This window comes from Microtus oregoni, unplaced genomic scaffold, assembly GCF_018167655.1.
Source record: "Microtus oregoni isolate MIOR12 unplaced genomic scaffold, Mior012 000012F_ref0000307, whole genome shotgun sequence".
NCBI lineage: Eukaryota > Metazoa > Chordata > Mammalia > Rodentia > Cricetidae > Microtus > Microtus oregoni.
In genome coordinates, this window is record NW_024543071.1 from 15,049,650 (window position 1) to 15,075,355 (window position 25,706).

The 25,706-nt window shown below is 44.3% G+C and overlaps 1 protein-coding gene across 2 annotated transcripts in view; it reads left to right on the forward strand.

Annotated features, from left to right (window-relative positions):
* Armh3 (armadillo like helical domain containing 3) overlaps positions 1 to 25,706 on the forward strand; it is a 190,141-nt gene that overhangs the window by 70,966 nt on the left and 93,469 nt on the right. For both annotated transcript variants that reach the window (XM_041662014.1, XM_041662015.1), the window contains one exon: positions 7,592 to 7,680. In XM_041662014.1, the coding sequence (XP_041517948.1) occupies positions 7,592 to 7,680 (89 nt within the window). The remainder of the gene's footprint in view (positions 1 to 7,591; positions 7,681 to 25,706) is intronic.

The window sequence follows — 25,706 nt, forward strand, 5'->3', positions numbered from 1 at the left end:
AACCTGTAGTCCTGACTTACCGTGGATGTTCTGTACCCACCCTACCCTGTAGTCCTGACTTACCGTGGATGTTCTGTACCCACCCTAACCTGTAGTCCTGACTTACCGTGGAAGTTCTCTACCTACCCTAACCTGTAGTCCTAACTTACCGTGGATGTTCTGTACCCACCACTAACTTTGTCCAGAACATTTCTGTATTGTTTTCTTCTCCGCTTGCTCTGAGGCTGACTGTTCTGAGGGTACGAAGATGGTGCAGATGAAGAGAAGGCCGGGCAGAAGGTCCCAGCCTCAGACTGAATTCACTTTCTCCAAGCCGGTGCCCATCCAGATTTTCCTTCTCTCTACTTCCATTTCCTTTTCCAGTTTTGGTATCTGGAGCATCAAGTCCTTTTTAGGTGAACCTCTCTGCTCCCAGCTGGGCAGCAGGCCAGGCTGCTGCTCCCTTCTCATTATGTGCAGCCTCTCAGCAGCATGTAGCAGAGAGAGGGACTGAAAGCAGATGAATTCCTACCATTTCAGCTAAGTTTATCATCCTCATGGTGAATATGAAAAAGTATGGAGTACAGAAAGACTTAGCACCCAGAGCCAGAATCTGGGTCAGAAGTGAGACAAGTTTCTTTTCTGTCTGAGCACTGTAGGAACAGCAGTGGCAGGAAAGGTGTCTCCAAGGGGAAAGGAGTCTTGCCGGAGGCACAAGCAGAGGAACCCCCAAGCCTAACTAACATTCATTTCTGTTCCTCTTGATTCTTGTTGCCATCCTTGTAGTTACCACGGGGTTTGAGACTGAGGAGAGATGAATTCAGGAAAATAAACCTTCTTAACTCACTCTTATGTGGAAAACTTAAGCCCACCCTGTTTCTTTTTTTGAGACAGGGCCTACAAAAGATGCAGTAGAAGGGAAAATTGGGAGAAGGCAGGGCGCAGGGCTGTCTTTTCTCAGACTAGGAACCACTATGTGCATGCGAGAAACACCCAAAGAAGCAGTAAATTTGGAATCTTTTGCCAGTATGTATTTTTAAGGATGTAACAGTTATTAAATTTGTTTTTGTTTCTTCTCTTTTTTAGACAGTCTTGCAACGTAACCTAGGCTCAAACCGTCCAGCCTCCTGCCTCAGCGTCCTGAGTCTTTGGCACTTGGCACTTGTTAAAATTATCTTAATACTTGGTAACTGTCTGAGTCACTGTGAGCGCAAGGCTAACAGTGTACCTGTTGGGTGCCTGTGAGACAGCAAGAGAGCCTTTAGGAGTGCTGTATGTAGTCTTCAAGTGAGGGGCACACATTCCGGCTGTAAGAAGTATCTCAGCACTGCTCTGTAGTGTCCACAGCAGCGAGGGTGTATGCTTATCCAGGCTAGCCCACATGAGAGGTACCAGCATATAGTCATGACCATGGTGCATCTGAGTGGTCGTTTACAGGCAGCACCCAGCCATCCTTGTTGGCTGCAGCAGCATCAGCAGCTGTGAACTAATCACTCAATTTTATGGAGATATTGATAGGTTTTATAGATTGGCCAAGGCAAATCATGGCTCAAATGAGGCTATTATTTAACAGAATATTTGTTTATTATTTGCAGAATATTTGTTTAACTAGGCAAAGATGTGTTATATTAGTTTATACTGCATTTGTTTAACCATGTACAGATGTTACATTTGCATTAATTAAATTAACCTGGGCTCACAGAGGTGGGCTTAGCAACTAGTTAGCAGGAAGTAGCAGGGAGGAGCTTAGCATGAGATTTTTAGTTGGGGCGGTGTGGAAGGAGAGAGGCTTCCTGGTTTGAGTAAAGAGAGAGTTAGCCAGTTGCTTCTCTAACTCTGAGCTCTCAGGTGTTCACCCTAGCCTTTAATTCTTAGGTTTTATTAGAATAGAGATTTGGTTAAAGCTACCTAAAGGGCTAGCTAAAGTGGCAGCAACAGACTCATTGGGGGAGCAGAACCCCCCAGGTTGGGCTCCTAGCCATTTAAAGCATGGTCTCTGAAGGGGAAACAGCAGCGGATGGCACCCACATAAAGGAGACCGTGTTACCATTTCCAAAAAATGAGGAAATGAATCTGGGCAGTGGTGGCGCATGCCTTTAATGCCAGCACTTGGGAGGCAGAGGCAGGAGGATCTTTGTGAGTTCAAGGCCAGCCTGGTCTCACAAGCCCCCAACCAAACCAAACCAAACAACAACAAAAAGTAAAAACCAATGAAGAAAATGGCTGGAAACTGGAAGAATGGTTTATTTGGAATTTATATCACTTGGTAGTTAGTCTCAGTACTGGTTAGATTTTTTTTTCTTTTATGATAACAAGTTTTTTAAATTTATTGATGTGTATGCTGGTGTGTTATTTTATATTTCTCTGCTAAATATTATATGTAGGTATGTATGCATTGTGGTGAAATGAAAATCAGCAGACAGTTTTAGGGAGTTGCTTCTACCTTGTTGAGGCAGAATCTCTCATTTCCATTGTACTGTGTACTTCAGGCCTACTGGTTCACAAGGATCTGGATAATTCTGTCTTTACCCCATAGAAGCTGGCTGTAGGAGTGTTTGGGATTACAGATGTGTGGCATTGCTGGCTATAGGAGTGTTGGGATTACAGATGTGTGGCATTGCTGGCTGTAGGAGTGTTGGGATTACAGATGTGTGGCGTTGCTGGCTGTAGGAGTGTTTGGGATTACAGATGTGTGGCATTGCTGGCTATAGGAGTGTTGGGATTACAGATGTGTGGCATTGCTGGCTGTAGGAGTGTTGGGATTACAGATGTGTGGCGTTGCTGGCTGTAGGAGTGTTGGGATTACAGACGTGCGGCATTGCTTTCATGCTTTCTCTTCATGGCTCAGGGCTAGACCTCAGCTTACCAGGCTTGGAAAGTGCTTTTGCTGCTGAGCTGTCTCGCTGCCCTGAAATTTTGTTGTTTTGAGACTGAAGTCTTGCAGTGTAGCTTTGGATGGCCTAATACTTTCTTTTTAAAATATTTATTTTATGTGTGTGTGTGTGCGCATGTTTCACCTGCATGTATGTGCATGTACTGCCCAAGAAGGCCAGAAGAGGGCATTAGACTCCTTGGAACTAGAGTTATTGACGTGGTTGCTGGGAATTGAACCTGAATCCTCTGGAAGAGCAGCCAGTGCGCTTAACTGCTGAAACATCTCTCCCGTCCCACACCTCGTATTTTCTATGTAGTCCTTGTTGGCCATGTTCTCTTGTCAATCCTCCTCCGAGCTCGGATCACCAGCATATACTACCACACCTGCTTTAAATTCAGTTTACATATTAAGTAAACATACTTTAGTGTTTGCCTTTGATGTGCTGTTAGGCACTTCAATTCCTCTCGCTGGGTCTCTTTGGCTCTTACCTCTCAGAAGGAGTTTGGTAGTGTTCTGTTTCTTTCCAGAGAGTAGAGACCCTTAGTTCAGTTTATTCAGTGTTGTCCTCTTTAAGCCCTTGCTGCCTTTTAATCCTTGACTGTCCTTTCAACACTGCAACTTCCCTAAGAGACAGCCATTGTGACTGGAGCATGAGTGTGAGCTCCCCTAAGAGACAGTCATTGTGACCTGGAGCATGAGTGTGAGCTCCCCTAAGAGACAGTCATTGTGACCTGGAGCACGAGTGTGGACTCCCCTAAGAGACAGCCATTGTGACCTGGAGCACGAGTGTGGACGTGGACTCCCCTAAGAGACAGCCATTGTGACCTGGAGCACGAGTGTGGACTCCCCTAAGAGACAGCCATTGTGACCTGGAGCATGAGTGTGAGCTCCCCTAAGAGACAGCCATTGTGACCTGGAGCATGAATGTGAGCTTCCCTAAGAGACAGTCACTGTGACCCAGTAGCCAGCTGTGCCATGTGGAGGCTTTTGAAACAGTGTTCTTCAAAGGGTTGCTGGGAATCTAAAGAAGATGCTAGGTGCTTCCTGCAATGGATGAGGTCACCCCTAGAGCAGAGGAGTGGAGTGCAGAAAGTTAGGAGTTCTACACTGAAACAAAATTAATTTTGAGATTCCCAGAAACATCTGGGGTAGAATGTGGCCCTACCCAAGGTTCTACACAGGCCTTAATCCTGTTCTAAAATTATCTGTGCCAGTAACCTCTTGCTTCTCAGCTGGGGTGAGGCTTTAACCAGAATCTGGTTGAGGAGTTGGTTTTCCTGTCCATGTCCCCATAAATTTTTCCTGTATTTTTTCCCAGCCTCATCCCTTAGCTACATATCAAGTTCAAGGCTAGCCTGGTCTACATGAGACCCTATTTCAACAAAATAAAACAGGCTGAGGATAGTTTGGTAGAATACTTGCTTAGCATGCAGAAAGCCCTGGGTTTCATTTTGAATACCCCATAAAAACTGTAATACTGGGCTGGAGAGATTGCTCAGTGGTTGGGAGCACCGCCTGCTCTTCCAAGGGTCCTGAGTTCAATTCCCAGCAACCACATGGTGGCTCACGGCCATCTGTAATGAGATCTGGCGCCCTCCTCTGGCGTGCGGGCATATATGGAGGCAGAATGTTGTATACATAATAAATAAATAAAATCTTTAAAAAAAAAAAAAAAAAAAAAAAAAAAAAACTGTAATACCAGTGCTTGGGAGGTGGAGACAGGAGGATCAGGAGTAGATCCGCTGGTGCATGCCATTAATGGCCAGCCTGGTCAACAGAGCAAGTGCAGGACAGCCAGGACTGCACAGAGAAACCCTGTCTCATAAAGTCAAAAAATAACAACAGCCCTCCCCCGAAACAAAAAAAATATATATGTATGTATGAAAACAAAATCAGCCTACGGGTGCAGAGAGCAAACACAATTTCACTCTTAGTTCCACTAAACAAGTACTTGGTTGTGTTTCAGCAGCTACAAGTGGTCGATAGTCCTGTTCCTGGACCATTCAGTTATGTGTGTCACAACAACACACTGTTTTATTTTGCTTTATTTTGAGGTAGGATCTTCTGTAGCACAAGTTGGTCTCAAATTTACCATTGTAGGTGAAGATGATCTTTAATTCTTGTTTTGTTTTTTGGTTTTTTTTGAGACAGGGTTTCTCTGTGTAGTTCTGGTTGTCCTGGAACTCACTCTGTAGACCAGGATGGCCTCAAACTCACCGAGATCCACCTGCCTCTGCCCCCTGAGTGCTGGAATAAAGGCATGCGCCACCACTGCCCAGCTTATTTATTCATATTTTTTTTCTTTTTTTTAAAAAATGATTTATTTAACTTTATTATGTTCGTTGGTGTGAAGGTGTCAGATCTCGTGGAACTGCATTTTCAGATAGTTGTGAGCTGCCATGTGGGTGCTGGGAACCGAACCCGGGTCCTCTGAAAGAGCAGTCAGTGCTCTTAACCACTGAGCCATCTCTCCAGCCCCATTTATTCATATTTTGAGACAGTTTCACCTAGCTCATGCTCACCTGGAACTTCCTGTGTCACCAAGGATGACCTTGATCTTATGCTTCTCCTGCCTGCACCTGGCATGAGTTCCCAGGCCTGCCTTCAGAATTGGTGTTCCTCTTAACCTATGTTATATAATAATGGGTTTCATTATGATGCTTCCATACATGTATTTAATGTATAACAATCATATTCACTCCCCTCTCGCCCTTCCTCTCCTGCTAATCTTCTCAGCCATCCCCTTCTAATTTTGAGTCTTATGTATCTGATTAAATTACGTAATTTGTTGCTGTGCAAAATTCTCTGAAGAGTAACCTGAGGAAGGTCATTTGACTTACAGTTCCAGGCATAGGCTGTCATGGTGAGGAAGGCATGGCAGCAGGAGCTTGATGCTCCAGGCTCACCATCACACTCACAGACAGGAAAACATGAATTTTAGTGCTCAGCTCCCTTTCTCCACTTGCAGCAGCCTGTGGACTGGTGCAGCCCGCTGTTAAATACTCCACCCCCAATTACGCTAACCCGATATCTTTCACAGGCTCACCTGATCTAGCTGATCCCTCACAGGCTTGAAGTGCCTGGAACCTTGCCTCCTAGCTGACTCCAGATCTTGTTGGCAGTCGTACTCGTTACCAAAGCATCCAGAGTTCCATTGTGGTTGTTTGCAGTCTTGTGGGTGACTGTTTGCAGGAGGACAGACACAGCCATCGCAGGAGATGTCTCTCGTCAGCTTCAGATACATCCTGGGGAGGAGAGCTTCCTCATAAGCCCCTCTCCCCAAACTGGTTTTTTAAACTCAACTTAAATACTTACTTTTATTTACGAGTGTTGGTGTGGATGTCTATCATGTGTGAGTGCATTTAGAGGCCAGAAGGTGTCAGATCCTGGAACTGGAGTCGCACGCAGCTGTAAGCAGCTCTGTGTGGGTGCTTTGGAAGAACAGCAAGCCTTGTTACCTGCTGAGCCATCTCTTTAGTCCTGATTTTAAATGTAAATACAAACTAGGTTAGTTACAAGTTAAATTTCTTTAAAACTGAATTCTGACTTGAGGCTTAATATCTTTCATTTTTTACATCTGTGCATTCCTTTCTTAATTTTTTTGATTAAAAATTATTTTTATGTGTATGGTTTTGTAGTAAGAGCTGCGGGGCTGCGTTCCTGCCACCCAGCTCCCTGCCGCCTGGCTAGCTTATGCCCCGAAATAACAACACACAAACTGTATTCATATAAACACTGCTTGGCCCGTTTCTATTAATGTGTGTAGCACCACGAGGTGGTGACTTACCAGGGAGATTCTAGCCTACGTCCATCCTGGGTCGGAGCTTCATCACGTCTGCCCTGGAGAGCAGCGGCATGGCGTCTGAGCTCACTTCCTCTTCTTCCCAACTTCTGTTCTGTTTACTCCACCCACCTATGTTCTAACCTATCAGGCCAAGCAGTTTCTTTATTAATTAACCAATGACCTTCCTCCATCAGTATGGGTGTTTTGTCTGCATGTACACTTGTACCATGTGCATGCCTGGTATCCAGAGAGGTTAGAAGATACTGGGGTCCCCTGGAACTGGAGTTACAGTAGTGAACTGCCATTGCTAGGAATTGAACCCAGGTCCTCTGGAAGAGCCATCTCTAGCTCTTTCAGAAAAAAAAAAATTTAAAATGTTTATTTATTTTCTGTGTGTGACCCCTTTCCTGTGTGTGTGAGCACTTGCTGTGAAGTTGTTTCTCTCGATCTGCCATGTGGGACCCAGGGATCAAACCTGTTTGCCAGACTAGGCAGCAAGTGCCTATACTGATAAGAGTGCCATGGCACTGCTTCCTCCAGGCCCCCTTTCCTGTTTTGAGTCAGGGTGTCCCTATGAAGCCCAAGTAATCTAAGCCACTTGAGTGCTGGGATTACAGGAATTCACCACCATGCCCAGCCGCATGCTATGTTTGCTGTCATTGGAATAATTGTGATGTCTCTTTCCTTCCTGAAAGGAAGAATACTCGAGGGAAAGGCTAACAGTGGTCCCTCATTCTAGGCCTCTTAAGTAGTTGTAGCCCAGTGGGTAGCACCAGTTGTGTGTGTGTGTGACAGACTGACAGAGAGAAAATTTGGCAGGCTTATCCCCTTTTTGTGGTATGTGTATGTATTTGCCTTCGGTCTTAGTGACCGTAGCAGAGGTTGCCTCCCTAAAGAAGAACACTGGTGGACTGCGCTGGCTCAGAGCTCACCCGGTTGTCTTCTTACTGCAGGCGCTGTGTCCAGGTCGTGCACAAACTGCTGTGTTACCAGAAGAAGTGTAGAGTTCGCCTGCACTATACCTGGCGGGAACTCTGGTCAGGTAACGCTCCTCCTTGAGCTTGTTCTCTTTCCCTGTGCTTCGTATGAGCTTGCACTCACACTACTAGTCTTATTCCGTGTACTGTTAGGACGATTCTCTTTCACTCACACTATTTATTTTTAACATTTTGCCTTGCTTGAATCTAGACTTCAAATGCTATGTGGTCCACACTTTCTTTCCTGTTCCTTCTCATTCTCTGTACTTTTTTTTTTTTTTTTTTTTTTTTTTGGTCAGCCTTTGATGGTTTCTTGAGCTTTAGGGCTAAAGATGTACCTGGTAGAGTACAAGCATAAAGTCTGGATTTGATCCCTAGCACTGAGAAAAAAAGGGAAAAAACTCTAAGGAGAGGATATAATTTGTTAGCCAGGCATAATGGCACAAACCTGTAATCAGCAGTGGAGGGAAAAGCAAATAGATCTCTCTGAGATCAAGGCCAGCCTGGGCTACATAGTGAATTCCAGGTCATTCAGTGCTGTGTAGTGAGACCCTTAAAAAACAAAACCAAACAAACAAAAATGTCTTGAATCTCAAAGATTCTGGCTTTGTGTAGCAGCGAGGAGTCAGTGCAAACTTGGATTCGCATCCACTTCCATTTGGTAGCAGCATATGGACTATAGGGAACGGCTGTGTGTTTCCTCAAGATGAGTAATCTCAGGAGGAATGGCATTAGGAGGGGGTGGGGATGGGGCGGGGAGATGGGGGAAGCTCTGCTCTTTTGTTACATCTGGCATTATTACTGTTTACAGACTGTGTAGATGGCACCACTCCCCCTGGGCCAGAGACAAAACAGAAAATTACAATGTTTACTTTTGTCTTTATATCCATTTGGTAACCCAGTAAAGTCACTGCTGCCCTGCATGGGGGGTGTGTCTCTTCTCTAAGGGCACAATTAATGTTAGCTTGCCATCCTTTTTGTGTGTGACTAAATTGGAGGTTTTGGGAAAGCAAAAATTGTTCTCTGAGGCGGTTGCTTGCTGATAGGTCCTGTGGCTTTTGTGACCTGAGGCTATAATAGTTTTCTCTCAATGATTACAGATGAGTGGCTGCCCCAACCGTGGGTGCTCCTCTGTTTCTGAACTGAGGAGAGTTGTTAGTGTCAGGGGCTCTGTAAGAAACAGGCCAGGAGCCCAGCCCCCTTCTATGGAATTTATCTCCCTGTTGTGACACATGGTTTCCTCCCAGCTTAATTGGCCTTTCTAAATTTAGTCCTCCATAATGGGAAGTAGAGATCTTTAATTAATGGATTAGCAGCAGTTACTGTGTGTGGTGGTGGAAGGGAGGGTAAGAGAGTCACACTAACGGGGCAGCAGTGGCCACTGTAGTTGGAGCTTTAGGAGAGAGTTTGGAATTAAGGGCATGTCAGAAGAGATTGGAAGGGATCAAACTGATGAGTTAAGTTTTCTGCATGTGTGCATGCATGTGTATTTTGTTTGACACTGGGTCTTGCTATGTAGCCCAGACTGTCCTTGGCCTCAGCCTCCCAAATGGCTAGACTTCTAGGCATGCACCACCCACACTTGTTGAGTAAGCTGAATATAATTTTTTTTTTTTCGAGACAAGGTTTCTCTGTAGCTTTGGAGCCTGTCCTGGAACTAGCTGTTGTAGACCAGGCTGGCCTCGAACTCACAGAGATCCGCCTACCTCTGCCTCCCGAGTGCTGGGATTAAAGGCGTGCACCACCACCGCCCGGTCTAAATTTTTTATAACAGAAAAGACTCTTATTATTTTATGTAGATAATAATATAATTATAAAGCTCCGAAAGCTAGTATGTCAAAGAAAATGCAAAACAGTGCAAATTTGTGTCCTTGGTTCAGTCGTAGGACATAGAACAGGCAGCAGTGGTTAGTGTCTGTGTCTGAGATGGAGCTGCAGTGCTGAGCAGTTCTCTGGCTGCAGTTCTGGTTCCTGTCCACTTTTACTTCTCTTTCTTGACCATTCTCACCTTGGCCTCCATATCCTCCTCGTTCCAGGCCCTTTTTACTACTCAGTGTCCTGTGTCTGTCTGTCTTCTGTTTTCCTCAGGTTTCTCAGGCTTCCGGTTGTTTTCCTACTTACATTTCATAGTTCCTGCCACCTTTTTATTTATTCATTCTTTTATTTATTTATTATTGGTTTTTCATGACAGGGTTTCTCTATGTAGTTCTAGCTATCCTAAAACTCGTTCTATAGGTCAGGCTGATCTTGAATTCAGAACTCTGCTGTTAATTCCACTGAACAAGGGCAAAAGATATTACCCAAATTCTTTTAGTAAAATTAAGCAAGCTTTATTTTCTGTCAGACAGGGCTGTCTCCCTGAAAGAGTAGTATCACACATAGGAGAAGGTGGATTTATAGCCCCCCAAAACTATAAGACTAGGGGATTTCCAAGGGTTCAGTGAATTTTTGGTTATGTAGGAACTTGGTTGAACATCTCAAACTTCTTTGTCAGAACATCTTATTTTATAAGGGTGGAGATCAGGGTATAGGCTTTGGAACATGTCAATTTCCAGAAAATTGGTCAAGACCTGGTCAAATTTAAGTTTTGCAGAAAACAGGGATGAACTTATTTCAACTTTGTAAAAAGATGGCTTCTAATCTTAAAATGAAGTCAGGCTGGTCCATCACTGCCACCTCTGCCTCCCAAGTGCTGACGTTGATTGAGTATGCAACTATACCTGGCATTTTGCCACTCTAGTTAGTAACTTATGAAGAAAAGAACAATTGTTTATCCTCTGTTGATTGGTGACTTCATGACTTTGAGAACTTCTGTCATGTTCAGCTCCGTGATCACTTGCTATCTTGGTTTGTGTTCTGCGGTCCTTGGTGTATTAGAGGTTGTAGGAGACTCATTAGTGAGGCCTAGACGCCTGCTTGTTCCTAAGGTGTGGATGCTTGTGTTCGAGGCTTCTGCCAAGTGAGGGCTAGCTTCCTTCCTTTCTTTTGTAAAGGTCACATTCATTTAGTTACTTCCGGTTGGTCCACAGCACCAGCGCTTGATAAGAAGGTAAGAGGACAACTTACTAGAATCAGTTATCACCTTCCACTGTGGGGGACCCAGCGGTAGAACTCAGGTTGTCAGGCTTGGTGTCAAGCGCTTTTACCCTCTGAGCCCTCCTTTTCTTTTAGTGACCAAGTGAGCTCTCCTGTAACTGTGGTTTGTGTGTTCATACATGGAGTATACAGTGAGATGAAAGAGCGGCAGGTGTTAAGGAAAGCTACAAAATACAACGCTCCATCCAGTGCAGTGAGCGAGCCCATAATAATGTATAATGTTGCATTCAGTGGATACAAGTGTGGCTGTTGGAGCCACCCACTCCTTGGCTGGCGCTACCCCTCATATGTTGGAATGCCCATGTTTTCATTCTCTTTTTGCCTTCTAGGTTTATGGATTTGAGGGAGGAGTGAGAAACTCATCATGGCAAATATACCAGTGTAGAAAATGCTTGCCCATATATGTGTTGTGAATTATAAATGAATTTTATTTATAGATAAGAGTGTAAGGCACGTAAGGTTTGACTGAACAACCAGAAACCATTGAGCTTATAGAAGACACTCAGGTAGGGTCCAGGCGCCTTCATGTTTGGAATGTGGGTGTTCAGCGTCCTTGTACTTCTTGAGTGCTGATTTTTATTTCTGGGGTTGTATTTGTTCTGGGGAAAAATTGCCAGAAGTATTCAAAATTCCTGAAATGAGCCGGGCGGTGGTGGCGCACGCCTTTAATCCCAGCACTCGGGAGGCAGAGGCAGGTGGATCTCTGTGAGTTCGAGGCCAGCCTGGTCTACAACAGCTAGTTCCAGGACAGGAACCAAAAAGCTATGGAGAGGGGGCTGGAGAGATGGCTCAGAGGTTAAGAGCATTGTCTGCTCTTCCAAAGGTCCTGAGTTCAATTCCCAGCAACCACATGGTGGCTCACAACCATCTGTAATGGGGTCTGGTGCCCTCTTCTGTCCTGCAGGCATACACACAGACAGAATATTGTATATATAATAAATATTTAAAAAAAAAAAAAAGCTATGGAGAAACTCTGTCTCGAAAATCAAAAAAAAAAAAAATTCCTGAAATGGATTTAGCTAAAAAATGCTAGAGAGGAAAAGCCAACTGTATGTTTTAGCTAGGGGCTGAATCCCACTTGGTCCTTTTCCTGCTCTACGTACACAGCCCTGACCCACTCCCTGCTGCCACTTATTTGTACAGTGGCTGTTGCCATGGCATCTGAGCGTGTAGGAGGACGTTCTGAGCTCATTTCAGTTGGAATATGGAAGAAGGAAGTCCTGGGTTTGCTTTGCCTTTCTTTTTAGGAACTGTCATTTTCCTCCAAGATAGAGTTTGGGGACTCTCTTCTGACTTTCAAATACCAGTCTCTGAGCAAACGCTTACCTGAAACTCCCCTCTAAGGACAGAAAGTGAGGTTTGGAGATCCGATCCTAATGAGACAGTTCTTTCTCTTTGAAGAATGAAAGTAGGGCCCTGCATATCCAGAAAGCGTCTGTCCCTTTGTGTGTATGTATGCTCCATGCAGTTTAAGGAGTGTCTGAGCCCTGCGAGGCTCTCCATGCTCTCATATGGACAAAGTCACTACCCTTACTTTATGTTCCATAACCTCCCAGTTATTTTGTCACAGAATATTCTAGTGTCTAGTTAAGCTTTTTTTCCCCTCTTTTTTTTTTTCCTGATGCATACTTTTAGCAGCATCTTCTCTCTGATTTTTTTTTTTTTAAAGGGCCGCACTTTGTAGGGCTGGCTGGCCTGGAACTCACTATGTAGACCAGGCTGGCCTCAAACTCACATAAGTTTGCCTCTGGCTCCTGAGTTCTGGGATTAGAGGTATGTACCACAACACTCAGCTTCTCTCTGAACTTATTGAGGCTACAGATAATGTTCTTTTTTTTAATATTTTTATGGTTTATTTAATTTTATTTTATGTGCATTGGTGTGAAGTGTCAGATCCCCTGGAACTGATCTTCAGATAGTTGTGAGCTGCCATGTGGGTGCTAGGAATTGAACCCGGGTCCTCTGGAAGAGCAGTCAGTGCTCTTAACCACTGAGCCATCTCTCCAGCCCTACAGATAATATTCTTCATTGTGTCTAATTTCCTACTTGTCCCTATGGCACTTTGGGCCATTTATTTTATTATTATTATTATTATTATTATTATTATTATTATTATTATTTGGTTTTTCGAGGCAGGGTTTCTCTGTAGTTTTGGAGCCTGTCCTGGAACTAGCTCTTGTAGACCAGGCTGGTCTCGAACTCACAGAGATCCGCCTGCCTCTGCCTCCCAATTGCTGGGATTAAAGGTGTGCGCCACCACCGCCCGGCAACCCTTTGGGCCATTTATGTCTTTATTTATTTAGAGTCCATTGTGTGTGTTCTGGGTCCTGAGCCTGGGTCCTCTGAAAGAATAGCAAGCACTCTTAGCCACTGGGCTAGCTCTTCAGCCTGCACTATATGGCTTTTAATGGGGACGTAGAAAACATTTGAATGAATAAATAAATTCACAAATGACAATGTTGTGTTTCTCCCCTTAAAGCAACAACAGTAATGGGAGAACCCTGTAACATGATTGCTGTAATGTTTCTGATGCAATGCCTCTCAGTATCTTTGGACAGGATCAACCCTCTGACTTAGATTTGTTTGAACCATTGAGGTGCAAAGGGGATGCAGAGCACTCCCTTTCTTGGTGTGTTTCTTCCCATCCACAGATGGACAGATTTTAACCAAGTGAAAATGGAAACCCTGGTGACTTCTAAGCTATTCACAAAGAATAAGCAGGATGGTTAGAGAGAGGCTTGGAGCTGTTGGAAAGGGAGCGACTTTCACAGAGCTTCCTGGAGACAGCTTATTTTACTTCCACTGTGGGCAGAAGGGGCACTGGGAAAGCAGCTTGCATCTAAATACGTGGCTTCCACGGTCTGAAAACATGGTTTAAAGGCAGATTTGTGCTGGCATTTTTTTATTCAGCATTTGTGTGTAGATCAAAGTCCTTACCCTTTCATTATGCCATGTCTCAGGATAAACCGTGCATTACTTGTATCTGTATTGATTGGGGAAGGGAGTGGAATTGCAGAGGGTTAAGTAACTTACTAAGGAGTCTGGAGCCAGACCCCGAACAGTCGTGGCTGGAACTTAGAGTTCCCGACTTCTGTGCTCAGATGTAGGTCACCAGGTAACATTTGCCTCCCTGTAGGAAGAAAGGTCCCAGAGCCCCCAAACACTCTGCTCAGCTTCACGGCGCTGTAGAGCATCCCAAGGATTTAGCTTTGTGAAAGGAAACTGTGCATGGCCTGACCTTTCAGATACCTCCTGGGAAGCATGGAACTCCAGAGAGCAGCACAGTTTTCCAGATCCAGCTGGCTTTCCCATCTGGCAGAACCCGTGTCTTCATGGTTAAGAACAATTTGAGGGTGCAAATTGAGAGCCTGTGGGAAACTATGCTGTGGGTGTTATGCAGGACTGAATTTTTTTTCAAGAGAAAAACTGATTTGATGTATAGCATTGTCTGGCAGTCCTGATGTAGGTATAGCTTTGGCAGTTTGGCAGCCTCTCCTGATGCGTAGAAGCTTACCTTTGGACACTTAGTTGTCTTCTTCTTTTAGTTTAGTTTATTTTTTAAACTGTAATTTGATGTAATTATAGACTTATAGGAAGTTGTGAAAGTAATAAAAGTACATCTTTCAGCTTCCTCCAAAGGGAACATCTTACATAGCCATTGCCTCTTTTAGTTTGAAAGAGGTTATACAGGTGGGAAAGAATAGAGCATGCTTGTCAAAACTAATCCCAGCAGTCAAGAAGAGGAGCCAGCAAGGATGGAATTCAAGGGGCTCAATGTCCAGAGGAATCAAGTAGCCAGACATCTCAGCACTTGGGAGGCAGAGGCAGGCACATCTCCTGAGTTTGAGGTCAGCCTGGTCTACAGAGTGACTTCGAGGACGGCCAGGACTTTGTAGAGAAATCCTGCCTCAAAAAGAAAAAAAAAAGAAAAAAGGAAAGAAAAAAGAAAAGAAAGAAAAGAAAAAAATGAGTGAGAAAAGATTCTCACATAAAAGCTGCAAAGAGTCAGAAATCACTCTCCATTTTTCTTGATGCAGAAAAGTCTCTTCCTATTGAGAGAAAAGTCAGCTTCCACAGGTCAGTCAGCATCTTGTCAGGTTCATGGGGTGGGAAAGGAGTGACTGCTTTTGTTGCTATGCCTACATTCAGTAGTTCTAAAGTGAGAGAGCTTAGCTTGGTAAGGTGTTATCTTTCCACACCTGGGCAAATGGATCTGATGTTAGCCTTCCTGTAGTCTGGGAGAGGGTCCCTTAGCAGATGGTTAATGTGAACATGGTCTGTTTCACTGACTGTTAAATCTCATAGAGTAAGTTTGGGTACCACTCAGACAGTGTTTGGGAAAGGAAACAAGAACTGAAGGTGGTAAGGTTCCTTGAACCTGCTTAGTTATGGCAGGTGCATAGGGATCCTACATTCCTGGCATCTAAGCTCTGGATACATTCTCTCTTCCTCTGAGTTCTCCCCTCTTTCTCTCCCTCTCCGTCTTTTCTTTTCTTTTTCTTTTTTTCCTTCCTTCCTTCCTTCCTTCCTTTCTTTTTTTTGAAACAGGGTTTCTCTGTGGCTTTGGAGCCTGTCCTGGAACTAGCTCTTGTAGATCAGGATGGCCTCCAACTCACAGAGATCCACCTGCCTCTGCCTCCCCCGAGTGCTGGGATTAAAGGCGTGTGCCACCACTGCTTGGTTGTTTTTCTTTTTTTAAAGGGTTTAATTTTTTTTATGTGTATGAGAGTTTTGCCTACATGTAAGTCTGTCCATTATGCGTGCACAGTGCTGGTGGAGTCAGAAGCGGGCATCAGATCCTCTGGGACAGGAGTTCCTGGAGGCTGTGAACTGCCATGTGTGTGTTGAGAATGAAACCCTACTCCTGGAAGAGCAGCCTGTGCTCGTAACGACCGTGCTGTCTCTCCAGCCTCACTTTAGGTATTTTTGAGACAGGGTTTTGCTAGGTAGCCCAGGGCTGCCTGGAATCAATATATAGCCCATGCTATGCCCCGTGGTTAGCAACGTTCTTGTCTCAGCTCCTCTAGTGCTGGAATATAGATGCACAGATAGGCCGAGTCTGAGAACTTTAATTTAAAAGGTTCATCAGGATGAAGAGGGGATGGGTAGTATTCTTTCCCAAGTAAATGGGGGATGGGGAATGATTGAGAACATTATCTTCCCTTTCAGAAGATACACATTCATAGCTAGGGAAAAGGAGAAATGTGACTTCCATTTAAAGGAAGATTTGCTCTGCTCTTTGGCTCAGCTAGAGGGTTGTGGAACCTTTAGGCAACACAAACTGTTTTCTTCTCCCAGGGCACTCAGAGCACAGCCAAAGCCCAGAGCTGCCTCATTCTCGATCCTCTTGCTGCTGTGTTGGTGCGGTGCTTAGCTTTACAGACAAATGGTTGAGTTCATTTTGTTGTTGTTGTTGTTTTAATTAAAAAGTTATCTTTTTTTTTTTTTGTTTTGAGACAGGGTCTCATTTACCACAGACTTGAACACACTGTTTAGCTGAAAATGACTTTGAACTGTTACTGCCCTTCCATCATTCCCAAGAGCTAGGATTCTATTTTGTTACGTCCTAACATAAGATTAGAAACCTCTGTTTTGAGAGGACATCTGTAGCATGAATAATAAAAACCCTGAGTAAGATATTGGGGTTCAACTTGAAAACCAGAAAAGCAAAGCAGCCAAGTCGCTAGAGAAGTCTTAACTCTACCAACGCTAGGTGACACAGACTAAGCCTCTCCTCCCATTTAATTTCCCTCTAGTGCTGGGATTAAAGGCGTGTGCCACCACTGCCTGACCTCTAGTGGCTCTAGGTTTGCTTCCGGTCTTCAGGCATGATTTATTTATCAAAATACAAATAATATACCACTACAGGCATTTAGTGTATTAAAAACAGTTCTGTTGTTAGGTATTGCCTTTCTACTCCTTTCTGAACCACTCTGTCAACTGACAGTGAGCCCGCCCATCACTGCCAGTGTTGCTGGGGACTCATGGGTGATTTTTCTAGTGTGAATTCTAATTGGTCTTAATAGTAAAAACCCGGAGTCAGGTATCAGGGTAAATTCTGAAAGATCAGAGAAGCAAAGAAGCCAGCCACTAGAGAGGCTTTTTACCTCTACCAAATCCTCAGACCGAAGTGGGCTAGATCCTGTCTCCACGAATCCTCAGACCAAATGGCTGAGCTCGTTTCCTCCCACCTTATATTCCTTTCTCTGCCCAACCATATCCTTTCCAAACAAATTATCACCAAAGATTTTCCCTGGGGATGAGGGAATTGGTTGGAGTTTATGAGGCCTCCAAGGTTTTGGTGGCTTTAGCTTGTTTAGCTAGTGTTATTTCTAGCTTTTCCTTGACTCTGTCTTAAGCAAGTGAAATGCCAATATTTCCCGTCTACTGGACACTGTGAAATTATGCATCTCCCTTATGAACAGGCTGTGATTTGGGTTCAGTGGCACCTAATTCTAGTTCCATACAGTGTTCCAAAATAGGGTCCAAGTCTTGTCTTACAATTTTTCTTTCCTCTTCATTGTGTACAAAAGCTGCTCAGACAGACAAGTTCTCTTTGACCAGTTTCTTTTTTATTTTACTTTTTTTTAATTTTTGAGACAATTTATTTCTCCGTGTAGCCCTAGCTGTCCTGGAACTCACTCTGTAGACCAAGCTGGCCTTAAACTTGGAGATCTGCCTGCCTCTGCCTCCCAAATGATGGGATTAAAGGTGTGTGTCACCACCACCCAGCTATCTGACCAGTTTCTTTAGTGACACTTACTTGTGCTAGGAATGAATCTCTCTCCTTCCTGTTTTTAATTTTTTTTATTTAATTCACTTGGCTTTTACACTTAAGCCTCTCCCCTGTTTCTCTAAGGCAGGTGACTGAGCTACCATTCAGTTGTGTCTTCTGTGGCTGGCTTGTTTTCCTTGCTGCTGGTTTGCCCTCCAGGTGGGGACAGGTTTTAGTTCTGAACAAGTTCCTATATCCAATATTCCTTCTGCTCCTCATGGCAGCACAATTTGCTGCTATCTTCTGTTCCTCCCCCGAATCCAAAGCAGATAGAAACAAATCTGGGGAAGTCCTCCTTGTGTAGGACACACGAATGCCAAGAACAGCTCAGCAAATCGAGAGCCTTAGTTTCTGTTCTGTGATGGGAGCCTGTGGAAGGTGCTAAGACTTCCCAGTGGGCGATACTGAACCTTCTCCTTGGAAACTAGATTTACTGCTGCTGCCTCCAGGATTGACTAGGGGTTTAAGGACTTGCCGCAGTACTAAGTCTTGGCTCAGTATTCTAGAGCCTGGACACACTGTATGTTCTGCACAGTGCTATTGCACTGTTTACTAAACACAATTCGCACAACTCACCAGAAGGGAACATAGGCTGAAGCAATGGATGAGACAGCTAGTTGCCTCCAGTAGTGTCAGAACAGGCAGCAGTTGGTTCCAGTTTCTGGACAAAAGCCCAAAACTCAAAATTTCAAGGGCTCTTGTGGAAAACAACTTTCTGATAAACAAATGAATGTATTACGTCCCTTAAGTTTAAACATACTCATGTGTGTGCTTATTGTTAGTGTGCAAGTGTGTATGGAGGATGGAGGTCGATGTTGTTCACTTTATTTTTTTTAGGGACAGGGCTTCTCGATGAACATGCAGCTCATCAATTTAGCTAGAGTTTCTGGCCAGCAAGCCCCAGGGACCGGCTGGTCTCTGCTTCCCCTGCTCTGGGCACATGCTGCTGCACCTGGCTCTTTATTTATGTGCTGCTGGGATCTGAGCTCAGATCCTCATGCTAGGACAGCAAGCACTTTAGCATTGGAGCCTTCTTCCCAGCCCAGTATAAATATACTTAGTGGGTACAAGTATTTGGTTGCAAACACTTTTTCATTCAGTTAGGGTTACAGTGTTTGGAGCTAGTCTCTCGAGCCTTGCTTAATAAATGCTAAACTAGAAATTCAACTCGGGGTCCCTTAAGATCACACAGGGGATTGTTGGTGTTTAGAGAGCGTGGTTAGCTTTGATTCTGACCTTGGAGGTGGTTTTTCCTTTCTTTTTAAAATGGGTTTCATGTGGCCCAGGCTGGCTTTGAATTTACTGTGTAGCTGAGACATCCTTGAGCTATTGATCCTTTTGCCTCCACCTCCTGAGTGCTGGGATATAGGCCCACACCACCACTGTGAATGAACTGCTACTGCCTACTTTGTCTCTATGAATCTGACTACTCAAGTAGTCCTTATAACCTTAACCTGGTGAACCTGTCCTTTTGACCTTTTATGACTAGCTTATTTCACTAACATCATTTCCTTTCTTTAAAAATTACTTTGAGCCGGGCGGTGGTGGCGCACGCCTTTAATCCCAGCACTTGGGAGGCAGAGGAAGGTGGATCTCTGTGAGTTCGAGACCAGCCTGGTCTACAAGAGCTAGTTCCAGGACAGGCTCCAAAACCACAGAGAAACCCTGTCTCGAAAAACCAAAAATAAAATAAAATAAAATAAAAATTACTTTGTTTTTAGCTGCATGGTGGTGCACCCCTTTCATCCAAGCACTTGGGAAGCAGATTCAGGCAAATCTCTGAGTTTGAAGCCAGCCTGGTCTACAGAGTGAGTTCCAGGACAGCCAGGGCTACACAGAGAAACCCTGCCTCAAAACAAGCAAGCAAACAAATAAGATTACTGTGTGTGTGTGTGTGTGTGTGTGTGTGTGTGTGTTCAGGTGCCATTAGAGACCTGAAAAGGGTGTTGGGTCTCTGGAACTGGAGTATAGACAGTTATGATATGCTTGAGATGGATACTAGGAACTGAACTTTATCCTCTTCAAGAGCAATAAGCATTCTTAAATGCTGAGCTGCCTCTCCAGCCCTTTTCTTCCATTTTAAGGCAGAATGATAATCTGTTGTGTGTAAATAACCCATTGTGTCTGTTCAGCTCTTGTTGGACATTTGGGATGCTTCCCATATTTGTTGTGTGAATGATGCTGCTGTAATCATGGGTGTATAAATGCCTATTTAAGTTCCTTCATCTTCCCCGCCTCCCCGTTTTCTTTTTTTTTTTTTCTGTATTTTGGGTTTCTGAGACAAGGTCTGATAGTTGCTCTGATTGACCAGCCAGCCAGCCTCCCTGTAATGGTCTGGTTTGTCCTGTCCCTTTAAGAGACAAGCCCACCCACTCCCTCCCATTAGCAGATTTTTCTTTGGTTTCCTTTTGTCTCTCTTCCCAAGAGGGCTTTCTCCCATCTCCCCACTTCTCCTTCCCCCTTCTCCCTTTCCCCCTTTCCCTTTCCCCTCCATAACCCACTAAATAAATACCCACTTTCTCTGCATGGCGTGCCTATCAATGTCTCTGTCTCTCACCCACCACATGGCTTCCTGCCTGGGACCTGCTGTCTGCTGCGGCCACTCAGGGACCTGCAGCATTTTATTTTTACCATAACTCTCTCGAGTGCTGAGATTAAAGGTGTGCGCACCACCCTGGCATAAGTCCTTACTTTCAGACTTTGGTGTTTTGAGATCGTATAAACTCAGTGATCTGGGCCTGTGGAATGAAGTCCCACCACACTTGGACAGCAGAGACTCAGCTTACAGAACTTTTCCATGGCAGCTTTAATTTGTAAGGGAATGATTAATGAAATTCTGACTGAACTGAAGTATTTTGCTTTTCTGTCTTTGCATTTCTTTTATGCTGCATTTATTTCTATACCATAGACTTTCATTTCTTCATTTTCCTCTGGGGTATATTTTTGTCTTCTTGTTCCTTTTCATTGAGGAGCAACAGCATGGCAGGGGAGCTCATGTATAGTGGAAGGGGCGCTGAAGGTTTGGTTGCATATCTGGGGTGTTTTGTTCACCTGGCTATGTTTAGTAACCAGAGAATTCTATATTCAGATCCTTACATTACTGTCTGTATTGCTAATGCCAACATGTATGTGTCCAGCTCCACTCTTGGGCCTGGACACTTCCCTCCCAGCTCCACCGTTGAACAACCAGAATGACAGACACTGCTTCTTTACAGTGGCATCTTTCCGATACATGTGACTTTTCAGATGGACATGGCTTTGATGGCGGGCAGCTTCATAATGTTCTTAAAGTGAAACCCATGAAGGTCTGAACCTCCTGACTTTGTTCATGATTTTCTGGATCATAGAGTAGAGAACCATTTACACAGATCACTTCACACCTCTCAGAGGAAGAGGAAGCTGGTATTTATATATTTATTCATTGATTGGTTAATTGATTGGTCGATTTTTTTTGAGACAGAGTTTTACAGCCATAGCTGTCCTGGAACTAATCCTGTAGACCAGGATGACCTTGAACTCACAGAGATCTGCATACATCTTCCACGCAGTTGTGAGATTAAAGGGGTGTGCCACCACCCCTGGCTTGGACCAAACTTTTAACCCATTTGAGTCCCTATAGAATAAAGTTGTTCTTGGGAAACCTTTTAGAGCAGGTATCAAAAGGGCCAGGCCTGTAGTAAGGCTGAGATTTGGGTTAGTACTCTTCCCCATCCCTGCTTCCTTTAAAAGTATTATCTAACAGCAGGAAACATGATAAAGGGTTAAACTAAAGAGGAATAAAAAGCACATTCTGTCTCCTGTATCTTCTCAGTGGCTACAACATGTACCATACTGGATTGCAAACACTTACAGACATATGACTAATTAACAATACTAATTTTATATAATCACTCCCTTGTCTTTTGTGGTTATCTTAATTTTTCCTTCCATGTACTGCTGCTTTTGTGGCTATCCTAGGAACAGTTTGGCTGGTCATGTGCCCAGCTGGCATTCAGTGGACAAGAAGATCAAGGGCAGTTTTCTAAAAATGAATTGTATGAAGAGGGTGAGCCAGAAACAGCCAGCACAATCTCTATGCTGCTTATGTGCTGTCATTGAGAGCCTGATTACCTATTCTCTATTGTCCTTGAAACTGCCCCTGACATAAGGTTTTTCCTTGGCCTGCTATCTAAGCTCTGGGCAAAGGTTTATGCTTTAATTGCAGAGGAATAAACTTGGTTATTGTTTTTGTCCAGCTTTTATTTGTTTTGGTTCTGATTTTGCATGAAGGTTACTCTGCCTTCTTGTATAGCCCATTATCCAATCATATTCTGTGTATAGGACATAATTTTGAGAGTCAGCTCTGAGTGAGGAAATTAGGAACAGTTTTACTTGATAATTATGTGTGTAAGAGATGAGTTCATCAGTACATAACACAAGTCACCTTTGTAAGAAGCTGGGTGTCATGGCACAAGTTTGTAATCCCAGCACTGTAGAGGCAGAAACAGGAGGATCCCTGAGGTCACTGACCAGCTGGCATTGCCTAACCAACAAGCTCCAGATCCCAGTGAAAGACCTTGTCTCAAATAATTGAGGTGGACAGCTCCTGAGGAAGAGATGCCCAAGGCTGTCTCCTAGTTCCTCTTGAACCTCCATGTCATCAGAGGTTTCTCGGTCCTGACCCATCCAGCAGCTGCTTCTAAATAGTTACCAGAGGCTTAATATTAATTACAAACTGCTTGGCCTATGGTTCAGGCTTATTACTAACTAACTCTTAACATTTACATTAACCCATTTCTATTAATCTGTGTATTGACACGTGACCATGACTTTTACTGGTCAGCTGGCATCTTGTTTCTTGGGTGGCTAGCGTGTGTCTCTCTCAACTTTGCACTTCTCTCTCCCTGTATTCAGTTTGGCTTTCCTACCTAGCTATATTTTCTGCCTTACTATAGGCCAAAGTAGCTTTTATTACCAACCAGTGAGAGCAACATATATTTGTAGTGAACAGAAGGGTTATCCTACAGCACCTCTACATAGATATAAATGCATGTGTGCGTTGTATCTACACACATGCAAAAGAGGGAGAGATAGAAGAGGAGGTGGTGGGGGAGAGGCAGAGACAGACACTGTACCTAGTGCAGTGGTTTAGGCCTGGAATCCCAGCACTTGGATTTCTCCTTTACTCTCGGACTCATCCATTGTTCGGTAATGCAGAGAACACCAAGTTGGAGGCCAGCCTCTAGTCCCAGTTTTATCACTACCTAATTTGGTATGCATGCTATTTTACTTTGCTATGACTAAGTTTCTGAAGAGGAGCAGCTTAGGAAGGTTTTCCTTAGGGATACAGTTCATCATGGCAGAGAGGGCACAGTAGCAGGAGTGGGGGCATTTAGTCTCTGTGTGTCTCTAGTAAAGGGAGAGAGACGAATGCTCTTGTTCCTTTTTCTTCAGTCCAGGACCCCACCTCTAATGCCCACAGTCATCAGTTTGTGTCTTTCCTCTTTAGTTATACCTTTCTGGAAATACCTTATAAGATATACCAAGAGGTGTGTTTCCATGGTGATTCTAAATGCAGTCAAATTGACTCATTGTCAATTTGATTAACCATCAGTGGGTGAGAATGGGGTAGGGTAGGTCTTTTTCATTTCTAAAACATGAGAATTTGAATTAAATGAGAATCTTTTTTCTGGAAATTTCTTCTCAGCTAGGTCAAAGCCTTTCAGACTTAGAACTCCCCTCATACTAAGGCAGAAGGGGGGAGAGAATGTGTGTGCTTAGTGGTGTTCGTATAATTGATGTGTGTATGAAGTCAGTGTTTATAGGATATAAGGAGCATTCTCTCTTAGGGTCATGGTCTTTATTATCATAGACTTTTTGGAGCCAAGTTTAAGGTTGCTTTGTTTATCTTAGCTCACTGTGGACATTTCTGTAGACCAGCCTCAGTAGCTCAGCCACTCAGTGTGTGAGTTGTCCTGGGTTCAGTCCCCAGCCTTGTTTGTAACAAACAAAAAGAAATACCCTCTAGGGCAGTGCTTCTCAGCCTTCCTACTGCTGCGACTCTTTAATACAGTTCCTTATGTTGTGGGGACCCCAACCATAACATTACTTTCATTGCTACTTCATAACTGTAATTTTGCTGCTGTTACGAGTCATAATGTAAATATTTGTTTTCTGATGGTCTTAGGACACCCCTGTGAAAGGGTCTTTTTACCCCCAAAGGATCATAACCCACAGACTGACTCTAGGGGTTTATCTCACTTTCTGGGGGACAGGAGATTGATATGTGACTTGAATCATCAGGGTAAACAGGTCTTTGTAGCACGTGACACACAAAGCATCTCGCACACACCGAAGCCTCCCGTGCTGGACTCCCCCACTCTCCAGCTCTGCCTGTGTCTGCAGCAATTCAGATGCAAGGTAGTTGTTGACTTGTATTAGAATTACTCTTCTTTTTCCCATTTTATCACTTTGTCATTCCTAACTCTTAATCAGTAGTAATTCGTTGCAAGAACACAATTGCTCCCACTTCCTGCCCTCCAGACTTCCTGTCCTCCAGACTTCCTGCCCTTTAATTGCCACACAGCCACTGCTGGAGCTGTATCTTCGCCATTGTGGATTGGATATGTTTAAAAGTCATGACTTTCTCTACAGCTCATGTTCTACCCTTCTCTTTCTCTTGTCTCCTGTGAGTTCATGAAGTCTGTTCGGTGTTGAGAGAGAGAAGGGTGTTGGGTTTTGGGGGCAGTGTGAAGACAGCAGGCGGACAGAGCAGTGTCTAATGAGGATCAGCCTCTCTCCTTAGAAACCGAGGGGCCTGCCAGGGGAAAATCTCTTTATAGGGGCAAGAGGAGGGGCTTCGGAGTGAGGAAATTATTACAGCTCTAGGGGCTATGTGGTTCTGCAGTCTATCCTTTTCTGAGATTGTTTGTTCAAGGCAAGATAGACTTGGGAGGCAGGTCTTCCCAACAGACGTTTCTTTCTGGGATGCTGAGCAGTGTCAGCTGTAATTTTACCCTGAGGCACTCTGTCAGTGAGCAGCTCCACATAGCTGAGCAAGGTGATCTTCAGCAAGGATGGAAGTTTGGGCTGAGGTTGTCATTTCCATGTGCGTTGGTATGAGGATGTCAGATCTGGAACTTGAGTTACAGACAGTTGTGAGCTGTCATGTGGGTGCTGGGAATTGAACCTGGGTCCTCTGGAAGGGCAGCCAGAGCTCTTAACCGCTGAGCCATCTCTCTAGCACCGAGAATGGACTTCTTTGCTGACCAAAAAAGATGTGATTTTAGAAAATCTTGGCATGGTGGTGTGCTCCTGTAATCCTAGTATTTGGTAGGAAGGCAGAGATAGAAAGATTGTGAATGCCTGGGTTACTTTGAGATCTTTTCTCAAAAATTAACTAATTAGGGTACAGAGAGATGATCTAGCAGTTAAAAGACCTTGCTGCACAATTATGAGGAGTTCAAATCCTAGCACCCACGTAACAGTCACATGCATGCCTGTAATCCCAGCCCTGAGCGTGGGACTGGATGGGTTGGTGTTGGGGAGGCCAGAGGGTCCTTGATGCTTGCTTTTTTCCTAGCCTAGCCAAGAAAACTGGAGTGTCAGGTTCAAGGAGAAGAAAAGACCAAGGCTTTCTTCAGGGGTGGGCACAAGGGAGGTTCAGGACAGGAGAGGACCTGAGTCTGCAGTCAATTCTCTTCTTTCTCACTGAGAAGGGCAGTAGTAGGTCCAGGGCAAGGCCGGATAGACACAGAAGTCGGATTTGATCCATAGACAGATGTCCTAGGTCAGTAGTTCTCAACCTGTAGATCAGAGGACCCTTTCACAGGGGCTGCCTAGGACTATTGGGAAACACTGGTATTTACGATTCATAACTAGCAAAATTACAGTTACGAAGTAGCAAAGAAATAATGTTATGGTTGGGGGTCACCACAGCATGAGGAACTGTACTAAAGGGTCGCAGCAGTAGGAAAGCTGAGAACCACTGTACTTGCTGAAAGGGTGCAAGACAACTGAAAATTTCTTTTGCAAAAAACTCTTTAGAGGCTGGTGGTGGCGCACGCCTCATGCCTCTAACCCCAGCACCCGGGAGGCAGAGGCAGGGGGATCTCTGTGAGTTCAAGGCCAACATGGTCTACAGAACAAGTTCTAGGACAGGCTCTAAAACTACACAGAGAAATCCTGTCTCAAAAAAAAAAACGGGGGGGGGGGGGTTCTTTAGAGTTGCAAAGTTATCCT